We start from the raw sequence: 15,449 nt of genomic DNA on the forward strand, positions 1-15,449 counted from the left end.
ATCACATTAAACTCTGTGGATTAAGAATGGGACGTCACTCAAGTTCATATGCCTGTGAAGGCAGACGAGTGAATACTTTTGGCAACATAGTGTATTGTGCTCATGCATTCAAGCACAGAAGTTCTTTTATTTTTCTTAATAAATTACTAAAACCGGTCAGCTCAGCCTCCATTTAAACAATTTACTCTAACAACTGAAATGATCAATTTTAAATGCAGAAAATAATTTGACATTTTTAGGTATGTAACTTAATAAATGGAGTAAAGTATCACTGATAAAACATGAAGTGAGAAAATAAAGTAAATGCACTAGAGGAGGGCAGAAGTGTCCCACCTGAAAACACAGCAAACCTAAACTTCACACCAAAGTGCGAGTTCCCTTTAGCTGTGTTAGTATCATACATTCTGGCTGTGTTCATTTTACCATATCGACCATTTTTGAGAGCTGTTCCCTTAGGTTTTGCACATCTAGATAAACATCCAAAGCAGTTCTAAGCACATTAATACTACAGCTAAACTTACAGAGCTTGGACCAATCCAGAAGTTCTGTTGTTGGACATACTTAACACTCTCATAAATGCCTTTGTTCTTCAGCACCTACAGAGGGCAGCAGAGCATCACAGTTTACAAATGAGTCTGATCAAAGACTTGTGAGTATTAGTTTGCACAGTAATACACTTTATTTATTAAATACATCTCTTTCTGTGAGTTTTCTGTGGGCACAAATACAGCTACTAAAAAGTTAGCAATATATTTACATTGAGTGTTAAAGAGCAAAAAAAAAAATTCTAAATTTCAATACTGAGTTACACTACAAAATGTTAACCTTCAATTTTCACACTGATATGAAACCTGTCATGTCAAAAAGTACATTTTCTATTTTTAAATATTGCTCCAAATTAATCTGTGAGATATATACTTACCAGCTCAGTTGTCGAATGCTGTGCAAACCCAACAGGGGCAAACCCATACGTGCAGCAGGCCAGCAACGTGATAACGATATGGACAAATGTAATCCAGTAGGTAAAGTAGGGTCTGAAATCATGCACACCACAAAACAGTGCTGTGAATCGAGTAACAGCTAAAACAAAGACTAACCAATAAATACTTTCAGTGCTTTGTCAGCCTAATTATGTTTCTCTCTGAGTTTATTGTGTTATTTTGATTTAAATCAAGCAAATAATTCACTTGCATATATGCACAGTGCTCATTCCCAACCTGTGGCTGTGGAAGTCGTCCAGCTGCTTCTGGACGTTGCTGCTAATGCTTCGTCGATACTGTCGGTTTAGCCATTTCCCCACAACTCCCAAACCATACTGACGTTTTTGCTTGTCAAACGCAAAGTGCTTCACTTGGGAGGCAATGCGACGTCCGCGCCGAGGTTGAGCCATTTCGTGGAATAGGGTTGGCGTTTTAGGAGCCTGTGATAAATCCTTACTGGGACTGAGAGGAAGACAGGTATGCAAGACAGAGAAAGAATTAGGGTTAAAAAGGAAAAAAAGAGAAAAAACAAAACACAATGTGTGCAATTCAGAGACTTTGGTTGAGTATTTATATTTACTCACAGGCTGGAAGGTTGCTCGCAGGGAGCAAAACAGGCAGACATGGGGGGCGATTCAAAGACATCATCGGCCATGGAATATAACTCATCACGGACATCACCCTGTACAGAGGTAATTCAGGACACAGAGGACATGCCAAAAGTAAAAAGGGAGGGCAGTAATTAACGTGTAGACATATGTTATGTGTTGCTGTACAGGACACACGAACAGCAAGGAAGAGAGGAGGACAAACAAAGAAGAATACAGTCACAGAAGAAAAATGGAGGCTGAGAGAAGAAGCAGGTAAACAATGACAATCGAATGAAGTTCGCCAAACAGAGTAAAAGCAAGGAAAGAAACTGCTGCAAAGATACGGGTGCCAAACGGGCGGTAGCGAGAGCTGCTGCTGACCTTACTGAAGAAGAGCGACTCGGATGCATCTGCAGAATCCACAGTGTCCTCGTCCATCCAGCTGGGCCTGACAAAGCTCCTCCTGGGGAAACTGCGACCAGCCTGTGGGCCTGCCAAGCTGCTGCGACCCTGAACAACAAACACGCCACATGACAAGCGGTTCCTCAAGTGCATAAAAAAGGAGAGATTTTAATGATGGTAATAATGATAAAAACAATAAATGCTGGCATTTACTGTCATTTTATTCAAAGGGATCGCTAAAAAGCATGCAAACACAGAGGAAACATTAAAGGCCGGGATTCGAACCAGTGCTCTTGCCACTCTGCTTTTCATTTCCACCCACCCTCAACAGGTTGGACGCAGCTCTGATGCTCATGCGCGCGACGGACTCTCGCTTTCGTTTGGGGAAGCGACTGTACCCGGAGCGCTGGCTGGTGAAGGAGGTAAGTGAGGCGACGCCTGGTGTGACCGGACCCCCTTGAGCTGTTTGAGGTGTTCTTGGAGAGCGGCTTTCCAACTCATCCTGGCAGCGGAAGGCTCGCCCTCGTGCCAGGGGGTCCACAATCTAGCAGAAAGAGAGATTAGGGTCAGCCTGATAAAAATACTTCACTGTGACAGTCACGTGAACTTGAACATCTTTACATCTTCCTACTGTGCAGATGTTGAAGAACAAGAAGGACTCTGTGGGTGAGCATGAGAGGATCTGACAGATCATATTTATAACTTACAAACTTCACAGTGTTGACACTGGGAGAGAGAGCACTGCTTTATGTGTTTGTGCTGCATGTATGTACGTCTACAAAGAGGGAATGATGGTAGGTGTGTGTATAGATGAGGACAGAGAACAAAAAGATGAACAAAATATTGGATGAGTAGAGCAGAACTGTCTGGCACAGACTGAAAGAGAGACATGATTCGTCTGCAGCACAGATGGTCCACGTCTGTAACTATGCAGCACTTTAATACATTGTCTTCTTGAGAAATCTCTCCATTTCATCTAGTGAAAGAATGCAGGTGGAGAACAAAGAAAAAAAGTTGAGCTTCTTGGCAGTTTAGAAATGGAAAGTCTTAGTAGCTACACATCGAGCCTGCTGTGTGTCATTCTGTTTAGTTTTCTTCTGTACAAAAAGTTTTTCTTTTATTACAAAAGTAGCAGAATATTAAACAAAAAGTGCATCATGTTTCCTGGATGATGTTCTGAACTCAATTCAAGTTAAAATTATAGATAAGGTAGAAATTTAAATAAAACTGTGGCATCCTAACAGTAGGTTAACACACTAAGTGACGCTGTGTTTGTATGACGGTATTATACCCTGGGCATCCTGTGGGCAGCTGGTGAATCCAGGCTCTGGTCGATGCTGGTGGCCGTCTCGGGCTCTCTGTACTGGGGCTTCAGCTTGCCATAGCGCTGGCTGCAGTGGCGCAGGCTCTTCCGGTGCCAGACCTGCTGATTAGTCTCACAGTCTTCGCCCACACCGAACCACTGGGCTGTACTCCTGGAGGGACAGAAAGATTGTTCAGCTAAAAGAAGATGTTCACAAAAATGACCTGAAATGTTTAACATATACCTATTTTTAAAAGCTACGTAAAAACAAATGAAACAAAACATCCGAGTCTTGTTTTCACCTTATGTGAAGAGAGTAGATACTACCACAAAAGAAAAAAAATAAACAGTTACATTTTGATAAATGGTTCACCAGATAGTCAAAATTATCTGAACTTTTAAATATTTTATTTTCTTGTTTTGTTTGGCTTAAAAACAACAGTGTAAACAAGGTCTGGTGGCCCTAAATGTAAAATGTTGGGTAAACAGTGTTATTGTGTTGGTTTAAGTAAAACTAAGATGTAACACTGAATTGATTGACAAAGACTCAAAAGCATCTAAACCGACTCATTGGTTTTCTCAAAACACAGTGTAATTCATGTAAACAAGGTCTGGTGGCCCTTAAATGTTAATGTTGGGTAAATTTTTCAATTTATAATTTAGGCTTTTGAAACATTCAAAAGTGGGGACAGACCCCTGGGGACCACAAGCTAAACAGTTATTTTCTTGTTTTGAGTGTATTTTATGTAAACAAGGTCTGGTGGCCTAAAATTAAAATGTAACATGACCTTTAAACAAATGCCATTTAAAATTATAAATGGTTCAAAAAAATTTTTCACTAAAGTTCAACACCAGATAGTCAAAATTATCTAAACAATGCAGCTTTGTTCAAGCTGATGTAGCTTGGGTAACTTTCATATAAGGGAAGTTTAAAAGTCACGTATTGTGCATTCTTAAAGACATTACTGCACTTTATTACCAAACATTAAGTGTCTTGATCCTTGCTGCATGCTCAATGACTGGACTCTTAGGACATGTAGTTGATAAATGGGGGTAATTAAATAACTGCAATTTACGAATTAGGATTATGAAGAGGAGATTTTTTTGATGAATGAATTGTGTGTGCTTGATAGTTTTAGGTGAATGAACTGTAGGGAACAACACCTAGACTTCGTTGAAATGCACTTTAGGGAAGAATGCTTATATACATTCGATTTTTTTTCTCTGTTCTTGAGTTTTCTGTCTCCCAAAGCTACTTATGCATCCACCGTAGGTCTTTAAAGTGTCACACTTGACTCTGAGACAAAAACAACAGCAGAATCAGCAGCAGAGCTTACTTTCGGATGCTTTGTGAGAGCGATGTTTGTCTACTAAACTTCTCCCGTCTTTCTCTTGCTGAAAATTCTCCATCTCTATGTCCATCGACGCTCTCTGACACAGAACTGGTCGCTTGAGCACTTGGGTTTTTTTTCAGAGATTGTCGTGGTGGCTGACCAGAAGAAAGGAAGGGAAAAAATGTTGTCATCACAGTACAGAAATCTTTGCTGCTATAAAATATATAAGCTATAAAGACTAAATAATATTGCCTGTGCAGAGGGAAAGTGTGTCAAACGATCAGGTTGCATGTACCTTCATAATTAGGCCATACACAATCTCCTTCCAGAGGAGTGAGGAGAAATGCCCACTTTTATACCAGTGGCTCTTAAACGTTATTCAGTTCAATGCTCCAAAAATGTTTGTGCCCCATGTGACAATTTTTAACATCAACAATTTAAATTATTCTACTTAACTACAATGCTTTTCATATGTAGTTTTTGTTTTGGGTTTTAGTTTAGAATAATAACACTGCCTCACACATCCTGATTACGTATTAACTACAGCACATGATGCAGCAAATCAGTACCAAATTTAGGATGATCTAAAATTGTCTTTGTAATGGAAAAGCTAGTAGCATAAATACCTGCAGTGCAAAGCCACAGCACAAATTTACATGTTTATTACACTGCTTTCCCTTTAGAACAGTTTAAATGTGACATGCTCAGTTGAACTCTGAGCACCAACTAATTTGTGTGGCTGAAATGCCTTTGTTTGTGTTGTTAGCATGAGGCCCGCCGTTAAAAATATATGGGCTACACAAACTGCCAGATAGTTGTGCCAACAGCCTGCTTGCGAGAGCAAGTGGCAATTACAGAGGCATCGAGGAACACTGTGCTGCTTTAATGTGTTGTAAACTCTTAAAAGTAAAGTACTGCACATCATCGTTTATTTTCTTCTACTGTGCATCCTGAGTCAAATGATTATTACAAACCATTTATGAAGTAGTCCATCAGCCCATTAATCCATCCATTAATTTTCATAATCGCACAGTGAGTGAAACCGAAAATTGATCTGAACCTTCATGTGAGCTACCCACAAAACATCCAGTCGTGTTTTTTGGACCATGTTTGTGAAGCAGATTGAGAGGAATGTGCTCTTGACTAACACAAAATGAATAAAAAGCCTTTCTTTGAAGAAATTTGTTCAGTAACAATCACAATACTCGGGCTTTTTTGGCTCGGTTTTAATTCTGTGTTCATTGGGCTGATCTTTGCTTATCTTCGTTTAAATGAAGAACTTTGTGCTATACGCAGGAGTGAGTTATTGACAGTGAGTTATTTTACAGGTCGCTTTTTAGATTTCGCTACATTACATGTGATGTGAGAGACTATGGAGCTTGACTGGCCACTAGTAGTAGCAGTAGTAGTACAAGAAAAAGAAAAAAAAAAGCTAAATAATGGTAGAGTAGAGAAGACATTTGTAAATATTTTCACACATTTTTCTGGGGAGAAAAAACAAGTTATTTTAAAATTGTATAATTGAGAGAAAAAAAACCTTTTAAACTCTTTGACAACATAAAGAGTATGTCAGTATTATGTTTGCCAGTCTGTGCTAATAAGAAAATCACCACACTTTGTGGGTAGTTTGCAGTATTGTAGACCATGTTAACCTAGTGCAGGACAGACTGCAGTGTCCGTGATCAACGTCAGCTCAGATGTAGTAGTCATCAATTTGGATTTCAGCCAGTAACGCTCTTCAGTATCACTTAGCAAATTACACTTTTACTTTGGTTTTTTAGTGGCTAGCCACCGGAAGGCAGCCATGATAGTTCATTTAGCATGTACTAATATCTTGTAGAATTCATTGTGTTAAATCCACAGAGAGCAGCAAACTTCTGAGACAACAGAAGCACAGACCGGCTCATGAGTCAGTCTATATTTTCAGAGTTAGGGTCCACCCACCTTCAAAATCCACATAAAACGCTTGCTGCACATTATGTGTTATGTGACAACACATTTAAATAACTGTTGCATGATACCAAGCAGTGCAGGACAGGGTCAGGTAAAAAAAACAACCAGCCTACCTGGGACATCACTGCTTCTGGTGGAGGGATGGCTATTACAAGGCTGGGTGGTTTCTTGCTCTTTAAACGACTATCTGTTCGGCCTTGGTATGGAGGAGGCTCCTCCCCCTCCTTTGATGCCATCCTGTCAGAGTACTAGAGCTGAGAAAATCATGACAAAACAAAGTTTGTATTATTATTTGATAAGCTGCATATATGCATGTCTACAGCGAGTCTCCATACATCAAACCTCCAATAGGTGCGATTTATTGGCAGGTTTAAACATAGATGGAAATACAGTGTAAGACAAAAACAGAGACACTGCTTCAATAACGTTGAGGTCCGGACTCTGGGACAGGCTAATCCATGGCAGATACTGTTCCACTGTTTTTTTCCAGGTGTGCTTTTACTGCATTGGTAGTGTGTTTGGGATCATTGTCATGCTGAAAAATGAAGGTGTTCATAATTCCATCAATTTTGACAACATCCACAACACCACTGGCTGAAATGTAGCCCCAAACCATGCCAGAGTATCCACCATGTTTTACAGATAGCTGCAGACAGTAATGGTTAGCCTCTCTCCTTACCTCCTCAGCATATTCATTTTTTATGTTTGAATTATTCATAGGTCAGTATTAAGTAGCGCAATTAAAAAAAAAAAAAAAAAACCACATTCCTCCAAAAAAATAGTACAAGACTGGACTGACAATGAATGTAAAAGCAGCCAATGTCCAAAGAAAAACTCAGAAAGACTTCAAGAAAGTCTGGGGAACACTTCAAAAATAAAAATAAAATAAAATAATTAGAAAGTTGGGCTCCTTGGAAGTAAAATATAAAATAATTAGGTGTGGCACAGTACTGTAAGCTTCAGTATTACCGTTACTTGAAAGATGTTCATAAATATAGTGATTAACGCTTACTTACAAAATGTTGTAGTGAAATATATTAAATATTTCTTGAAAGAATAATGAATTCTCTAGCAGTGTCTTTATTTAAACTGGATTTCGGAGCAAATATTTAAAAAACAAAAAAAAAAAAATTTCGGTAAGGTCAAGAAGAATGACACATAAAGAAAGAGAATAAAAACGTCATCTTTAGAAAATGAAACGCTTTTGTTTGCATTTATATCAGGTCTCTGCTGTGGCATTGGACCTAATGCCTTCCTTCCTACAGCCAACAATAACCGAAAAAAGGAAACCATTACAGTCTATCCAAACAATCAGCCTCTAACAGCAACTGGCTCCCTTCCAGTTCCATCTGCTACTAAAAGGAAAAAAAAAAACACTGCCAACTTTCTTTGCTTTTGCTTTCCTTGCTTTTTGATTCAAGGCAATTTCTTAAGTGATTCTTTAAGGCTTTGCATAGAAATTGTGCTGTATTAAGAAGAGAAACCTTCTCTTACATCAAAGTGTTTAGGTCACTGACTTATGCTTATGTAATTTTAAAGGATGAGGAAAACAGGGCAGAATGATACATCTTGTGAGTGTTTCAATTACATGTATTTAGCCAAAACATCAAATAAAGCAATACATTTGTTCAGGTTTATAGTTATAAATATTCATTTTATTAGTAAAATCTCTTTGTAAGAAGGTGATACATGTCATACTGTATATTTTCTGGAAATATACAACATCATGAATGAGTTATTTATCAAAAACAATTGAATGCAAAAAACAAAGAAATGGAAATACAGCACTAGTGTAAAGTTTGGACAATTAAATACCTAAATACTTTAACTGATGCAAAAATAATGTAATTATGAGACCACAGGCAGCCCTGCTCATTGATTTTTAAACCGTGTCCATAGAGAGTTAGAGGGATAGCTCCACCACACAAGAAAATCAGTCATACTGTGACACTCGGCTCAAAAAGGAGACTCTAAAATAATTAAAGATCCTGCAGCAAACGTTGCACTTTGACTTCTAATGAAAAAGCAGCTGATAAACAATGACGTCACATAACGGTGATCAATAGTCCCTGTTAATCATGATACATTCGGGAGGTGGTGAGTAATCCCTATTGTTTTCTCAGCTTATAAGCAGTGTTGAATTAATTTTTATTGATTGAACATAATAATGGTGATCTAATAGCTTAAGCTTCTCCTACTAATGCATGCATTAAAGAATAAAACAAATACATGTATATATATTTTTATAATGCAATTGCAATTTTGTCACAGTAGTCTTGTAACAGCAGCACACACAGCTAAATAATTAGAAACTCGATATTTTCAAATCAATGCACTTTAATTAATTTTAAAGTTCTAAAATGTCAATTAGTAAAATCTCAGTTTTATATGTAATAACAATGAATAACAGTGAATCCTTTCTGATTTCTGACTTTACTTCAGACAATAAAACAAACGTGAAAGTCACTTTGAGCTGCTGCTTCAACCATTTAGACTACTTACAGTTTCTGTTGATGTAAGCTGTGGAGATTATGTGCTTATATCAATAAAGCTCCACACTACTCAATACTCAAAGGACCAACAGGATGACTCCTTTTAATATCACTTTGTCTCACTGTCAGTGTTTACTAACAACAAATCATATTTATTGAAATGCATTGCGCGGATGACAGAAATGACATATCCACAACTTCGTTAGCCAAGTTGATGGAACGGAACTGGTGAAATAGGACTCATTATTGTCTACACAGGGACTGAATTATACCGTCAAACTTACTTATCTTTGTCTCCCAGTCTTTACAAATCTCAGTTAATGGTGTAGCAAGCAGCCAGTCTATTCCTAGAGCTCAGAGTGCTTCGCATAGCATTACACAGTGCATTTCCAGAGAAATCCAAGGCATTGCAGACATAAAACACCACACTGAACATAATGTCATTTTGCTTGGCTTGGCCAAAACATCCATTATGTCATTATGGTGTTCAGAGCCCTGAATGCTGTCCTGGAGTTGTGGTTTATAAAATCAATGCGAGTCCCTGAGTGTCTGGGACAGGAACGGCTGCAACACGGAAACCTGACACCAGCTCGGCCTAGTTTCCACTACAGAGCTGAGGAATGGCTGCGCAGGGCTAACCATAGTGTAGGTAACACTTACTCTGTCCACATACAAACAAAAAACACAATTTCTAAAATACCTTTATGTTATCACGAGTGTACATTTCTACACTGATCTCAATTAGGTGTGGTAAATATTTGAAGCTTAGGCAGAATGCCTGGTTCAGCCCTCCAGAGACAGAGGAGGTTACTGGCAATCCAGCCTCTGGTTCAGTAGAGTAGTGGGCAGGGGCTGGAAATCACTCAGATAATGAAATAGCTAGGAATTTAGCTAATGGACGGAGTGCTCGGGTCTAACCAAGTCTATCAATGTATGCAGGCAGTTGTTAGGGTCCATACTAGAAAACGTATGGGTACAGACTGTAGAAGGATAACAGCTAAACATAAAGAATAGAAACATATGAATTGTATTAATTTTTGCAATGTTTCCCCCCGACATACACTTTACTTGCTGCTAAGGTAATAATAATTGTTATCCAATTAATTTTTGTGTTTATTTTTACTCTTTTTTTTTTTTTTTTTTTAAATCTGAAACTATCACTCACCCTTCACACTTATTTTGAAAGCTCACTTGACAAAATTTTATGAACCCTGGACCTTTCACACAGAGAGAGCAGATTTACTTGAACTTCCATTATAATGATGTCTCTCTGTGATATAAAAATAGTGATATAAAAACAAACAAACACATAAAAAAAAAAATATGAAAAAACAAAACAGAAACCAAGGGTTTGTTTCCTAAGCGTCCAGTGGGACTTTAAGCCACTTCAGCCTTAGACTAGTCTAACTCTAATAGAAATATAATGCATTATCTACCACTTTATGTTGCAGCTCTACATGCATTATTTTACAATGATGCATCATTTTACATTAATTTAACAAAAATGTATTTTAGCCTCTGTTATGATAACAGTGCAAAACAGACAAATATTTAAAAAAATAAATAAATAAAAATACCACAGCCATGTCAATTCTAATGAAACATTTCTACTGGTGTTAAGAAATGTTGGTATGACAGCTGAAATCAACAGCAAGAAAAGGATCCTGGCATTCAACTTTTCAAGTTTGTCAAGTTTTTTTTATTTTTTTTAAAGAAATTTGGAAAACAAAGAAAACAAGACAGCCTACTACTCAACAAAATGTCAAAAGGCATTCTTGTTTGTTCTTCTGCAACTTCATGCAAATGCAAACAGATTGCCAACATGTTCCCATCAGTCTGAATGAGTCTTTGTCAATGAGCACAACTCGAAGGGACTCGACCCAACTGGCTGCCAGCTGGTTCTATTCTGCCTTTATTGCCAGGAAGGTTAATAAGCATGAAAGTAACAGTCAAATGTGAATATCTATGGAGACACCAACCCATATGCTATTTTTGATGATTTATCATAATTTATTTCAACTGGTGTATTACTAGAAACAGATTGGTTAACACCATGGTTACTGTGGTCACTGCCTGTCAGAGAGCGCCAGGAACACTAACAAAGTCATATGAATGTGACCATGTGAGAAAAAAAAAAGATCATATATGAAACTAATTTAGTCACGTTATGAAGCCCTATGATCTTCTCTAGCTGTGTGAAAGCCTTTACCCTCAGCCAGAAGCAGTGACATCACAGCATATTTTCTAAAGCACCAAGAAGCCTCCCTTTCAAATCCATGTGCATTCCTTCCTTCATGTTGCAGATATGTTTCTATAAAAACTGAAACAGTGATACAAATCAAAAGCCAGCTGTTCAGGTTGAAACTGAATAAGAAACAAGTAAGATGTAAGATAAAACTGTTTCCTTCCACAGAACAACAAGAATAAACCACAAGAAAGACAGCTGGAGGGGGGGAGGGGGGAGGGGTAGATTCGCTGAGGAAAGGAAAATGACCACAATGACATAATCAGCAGTTTGTCACATGATATGGAAAGTACTGACACGTCTTAGCCTCTCTAGGGTCTAATAATTCAATGCTTCACCTAACTGCTCCCTACTTGACCATTAACAAGCAGGGATGAATGTGCATGTGAGTCACCCCAGGTGATGTCACATGGTCCTCTGAGGGGGTGTCACCATGGTTCGGTTTCTTCCCCCAGTGGAAGGCCTGTCCCTCCGCGTATTCCTGCTACACTGTCTAGTTTTAGCAACATGTATGGGCTGCAGAAGCACACAAGGCACACTCTCTCTACCTGTTAAACCTCATTCACAGCATCGTGATGCATGTGCAATCATCCAGGTAAGTAAATCCCAAAAGGTTGATTCTCTTCATCTGGACGTTGCGTTTTCAGTGGGAGAAACAATTTGTCACTCATCCAAGTGACTTCTTCAGTCTCAGCTGACTGCAGGTTTCGCCAACCTTACAAACAGTACATTTGCACAATGACTGAACGTAGCCCACTGAATAAACAATGTGCTGTGAGGTCAGTTTCTTCATCATTATTATGCAAATTGTCATGACCATTGATCAACAACCACTGATCAAACCCACTGATCTCATTCATTGTCCACATGAGGAAAGATGATGAGTTTCATTTTATGCCACACTCGCTCTGCACAGCAACTTAGTGATTCCACTGATCTCAAGGATCAACAATGGTCACAAATCAGCAATAGCTGGCAAGTCAAATTGATATTTAACCCAAGTTCCCCACCAATGATCAGAACAAACAAACAAAATCAAAAAACAAAACAGAAACCAAAGATTTGTTTCCTAAGCGTCCAATGGGACTTTAAGCCACTTCACTCTTAGACCAGTCTAAGACTGATACTTCATACTGGTTATTACTTAAATAAATAAAAATATAATTCATCATCTACCACTTTATGTTGCAACTCTATCAGTACTAGATTTATATTCATTTGAATTAACCTCACTATGGTTTCATGTTGACATCCATGGCACATATGCATGCAAAGACTCCTGCAACACAGAACTGTCTCTGGGCACACATGCAAGTTCATGCCATCACTGCTGCACTGAAAATGAAATTCATGAGTCATCTATTATCATGACCATCTTAAGAAAACCGAAAGATCCTGTTTCTGTCTGTTATTCTGTTTTCAAATTAGAGCTTAATATAACTGGTGAAGGTAAAGGTGGGATGGAAGGTGAGCCATTTTTTTAATATAGAAGGGGATTGAAAAATAACTACAGGACAAAAGACAAAAGTTAAGAGTCGGGTTAAATATTATTAATGAATGCCATTTTAGCTGCTCAGGCAATATCTGTCCACTTATAGTTGCTATTACACAAGGCTCCCACACTGGAGTCTACGTCCTCTCTCTGGAGGTGAGAAATAAACGCCCACTGTGTGCTCTCTCACCAGTGTTGATGTGTTTTCTGTATTTGGGCCATGCAGCATGCACCTCAGTCCCATTCCCTGACCTGACAGCAATACTGTAGTATCATTTACTGGAAATTGCGCAGGGGGGTTGACAGGATGATCAGACTATGGAGAAGACCCAAAAAACCTAGACTGCACTACTGGTACAGATAAGAGAGTGAGAGAGAGAGCAAGCTGCTGACCTTCTAGTTAAGGCATTGTCCACGCTGGATCCAGCTTCTCAAATTACTATGCATCACAAAGGCTGTGGCTCCCACCACACTAAAGTCAGCCTCAGGAGATTTTCAGGTACTTCTTCCTGATTTTGAGGTTTGAGGTGAAGTCCTCCACCTCAACCCGAAACCCATGCTTGCAAACCTGTTAGCATTCTCAATGTGCTGTAAGTAGGAGTTAGTTTAACTTCATCTGCTCCTGTGAGTCTATTACTGTAATTTGGGAGCTCATCAGCTAGTCTGCTGACTTCAGATGGGATTATACTTGGTTTTGGATGTGCAAGAAGACAGCTGTGCATAATAGTCCTTCCAATTACACTATTTCAAGTCTGCTCAAGTCTCCCTAAAAGATGCATGTGTATGCATGCGCTTACATCCCCTGATGACTGTGAACATATGGAAACAAGTTTTAACAAGCTAATAAAAACCCAACTTATTGCAAGATGGAAAGTGCAACATTGCTTTTGCTCTCTATAACGATTGTGTACTTACATAAAAATTATGTTTAGTTAACAGCACTTGGACAACAAGAGGACTACAAAAGGGAAACATTAGTCTATGCATAATATAAAATATAAAACCACAAAAACAAAATATCTATATCTGTGTTTTTGGCAGCAACTCAGTGTGTATTTTTGGCACATCTGAAGCAGGGGAATGGTTGGAAAAACAAAATCGATTCTGTGTGCCTCCACAGCAGTAAAAACAATGTTCTTGGTGTTTATTGTGTGGAGAAAAAGAAGAAAAAGCAGAAGCTTGTTGAACTGGGCTGACTTCAATGTTGCAAGTACCAAGCCCAGAATTTTTTTCTACATTTCCATTTTAAGCATTCTAACCAGAGGAACTTGTAGTAGTTGCACAAGCCTTACATTTGCTTCATGGATGCACATAGTGAGAACTGACAGCAGCAGGAGTTACCAGAGCGCCATGCCACTACATGCAATCAAGCAGTGGAGCTACGAGCTAAAGACAAATGGGAAATCTGAGTTGACTGCTGGCTCCTGACTGCAGACAGCTTGATAATGTTATCTGCACAATAGGCAGACTGTAATGAATATGTGTCATCACTGCTCAGATCGACTGTGCAAGGCATATATCATTTGACTGAATTGTATTCCACTCAAAGACTCAGCCTTGTGAGTTATTGGCCAATAAATCCTCCAAATGTCTCCAAATGTCTCTGATCATACAGTTCAGTGATATCTACCAGGTGTGCAAAATGGTTTTAAAAGGCGTGTCATAGTCTCCATGTCCACAGGTCTGCTCAAGTCCATTTGGGTCCAAGAAACAGAACAGAACAAAGATCGTAAAGCTTCATCCTGACCTCTCTGTGTCTGATTTTTTTTTTTTTTTGCAACCATGTGGACTTGTGTGTAGAGACAATTCAATACAGACAATGCACCAGCAATTAAACCTGACTTTACTTGAAAAGAACAGGACTGATTACTCAGCCGCAGTAGCTGACTTTTGTTAAGTAAGGTAACCAAGCATAAGAGCATAGCAATGATCAGAAGATTGCTTTCAATCGCCAATTCCTCCAAGTGTTCTTGGTTGCCCCCAGAATAAGGAATAAAGCACCGTATGAATGTGTGAATGCAGCCTAAACTAAAGAAGGCTCGAAGCACTAACTATACTACTAGTCTTTTTACCATCTCTGCCTTACTATATGTGGACTAATGGTGCTTACACGCCAAGTTCCAATTTAAAGCAGGAAAAACTCTAAGCACGATAGTGGAGGAGTCATTTTTCTCAGAAAAGTATTATGGTAACTTTTAACTCTTTAAAAAAAAAAAATCTTGATAATAGCCTTGAGTGAGCCAGCGATCATGTCACATGGTTGAGCTTCCGACATGAGTCAAGACCTAAGATGCACAATTACGCTTTACTTTTGTCATAAAGGCTTGTGAATGTACTTCTCTGTTACTTCTATTATATAAAGACACTTTTTTTTTTTTTTTAATTACAAACCCGTCCCCCCAAAACTGCCTTATATGCTTTACATTGACTCATTTTATGATTTGCACTTTAAAGAAATATGTCAAATTAGCATGCAGAAGAAACAGCTGCTGTTCCCAGCACTGACTTAGAGGCTAAATGAGGAACTAACCTACATTACTGCCTCATAACTTCTTCTTTAACACCAAGCCTTACACATGCACGTAAAGCTTGACAGGCACACATGCAAAAAGCAGTTTGACTGTTCTACTTAATTGCATTTGTCTTCACAATACTTGC

General features: G+C 38.6%; 1 protein-coding gene across 2 annotated transcripts in view; it reads right to left on the reverse strand.

Annotated features, from left to right (window-relative positions):
* Positions 1 to 15,449, reverse strand: part of LOC116310808 (inactive rhomboid protein 2) — a 36,422-nt gene that overhangs the window by 12,109 nt on the left and 8,864 nt on the right. For both annotated transcript variants that reach the window (XM_031727723.2, XM_031727718.2), the window contains exons 2-10: positions 6,676 to 6,816; positions 4,613 to 4,764; positions 3,264 to 3,447; positions 2,295 to 2,516; positions 1,952 to 2,080; positions 1,565 to 1,662; positions 1,218 to 1,442; positions 923 to 1,034; positions 522 to 596 (exon numbers count right to left, since the gene is read on the reverse strand). In XM_031727723.2, the coding sequence (XP_031583583.1) occupies positions 522 to 596; positions 923 to 1,034; positions 1,218 to 1,442; positions 1,565 to 1,662; positions 1,952 to 2,080; positions 2,295 to 2,516; positions 3,264 to 3,447; positions 4,613 to 4,764; positions 6,676 to 6,798 (1,320 nt within the window). In that variant the 5' untranslated portion in view covers positions 6,799 to 6,816. The remainder of the gene's footprint in view (positions 1 to 521; positions 597 to 922; positions 1,035 to 1,217; positions 1,443 to 1,564; positions 1,663 to 1,951; positions 2,081 to 2,294; positions 2,517 to 3,263; positions 3,448 to 4,612; positions 4,765 to 6,675; positions 6,817 to 15,449) is intronic.

Source organism: Oreochromis aureus, linkage group 6 (assembly GCF_013358895.1).
Source record: "Oreochromis aureus strain Israel breed Guangdong linkage group 6, ZZ_aureus, whole genome shotgun sequence".
Taxonomy (NCBI): domain Eukaryota; kingdom Metazoa; phylum Chordata; class Actinopteri; order Cichliformes; family Cichlidae; genus Oreochromis; species Oreochromis aureus.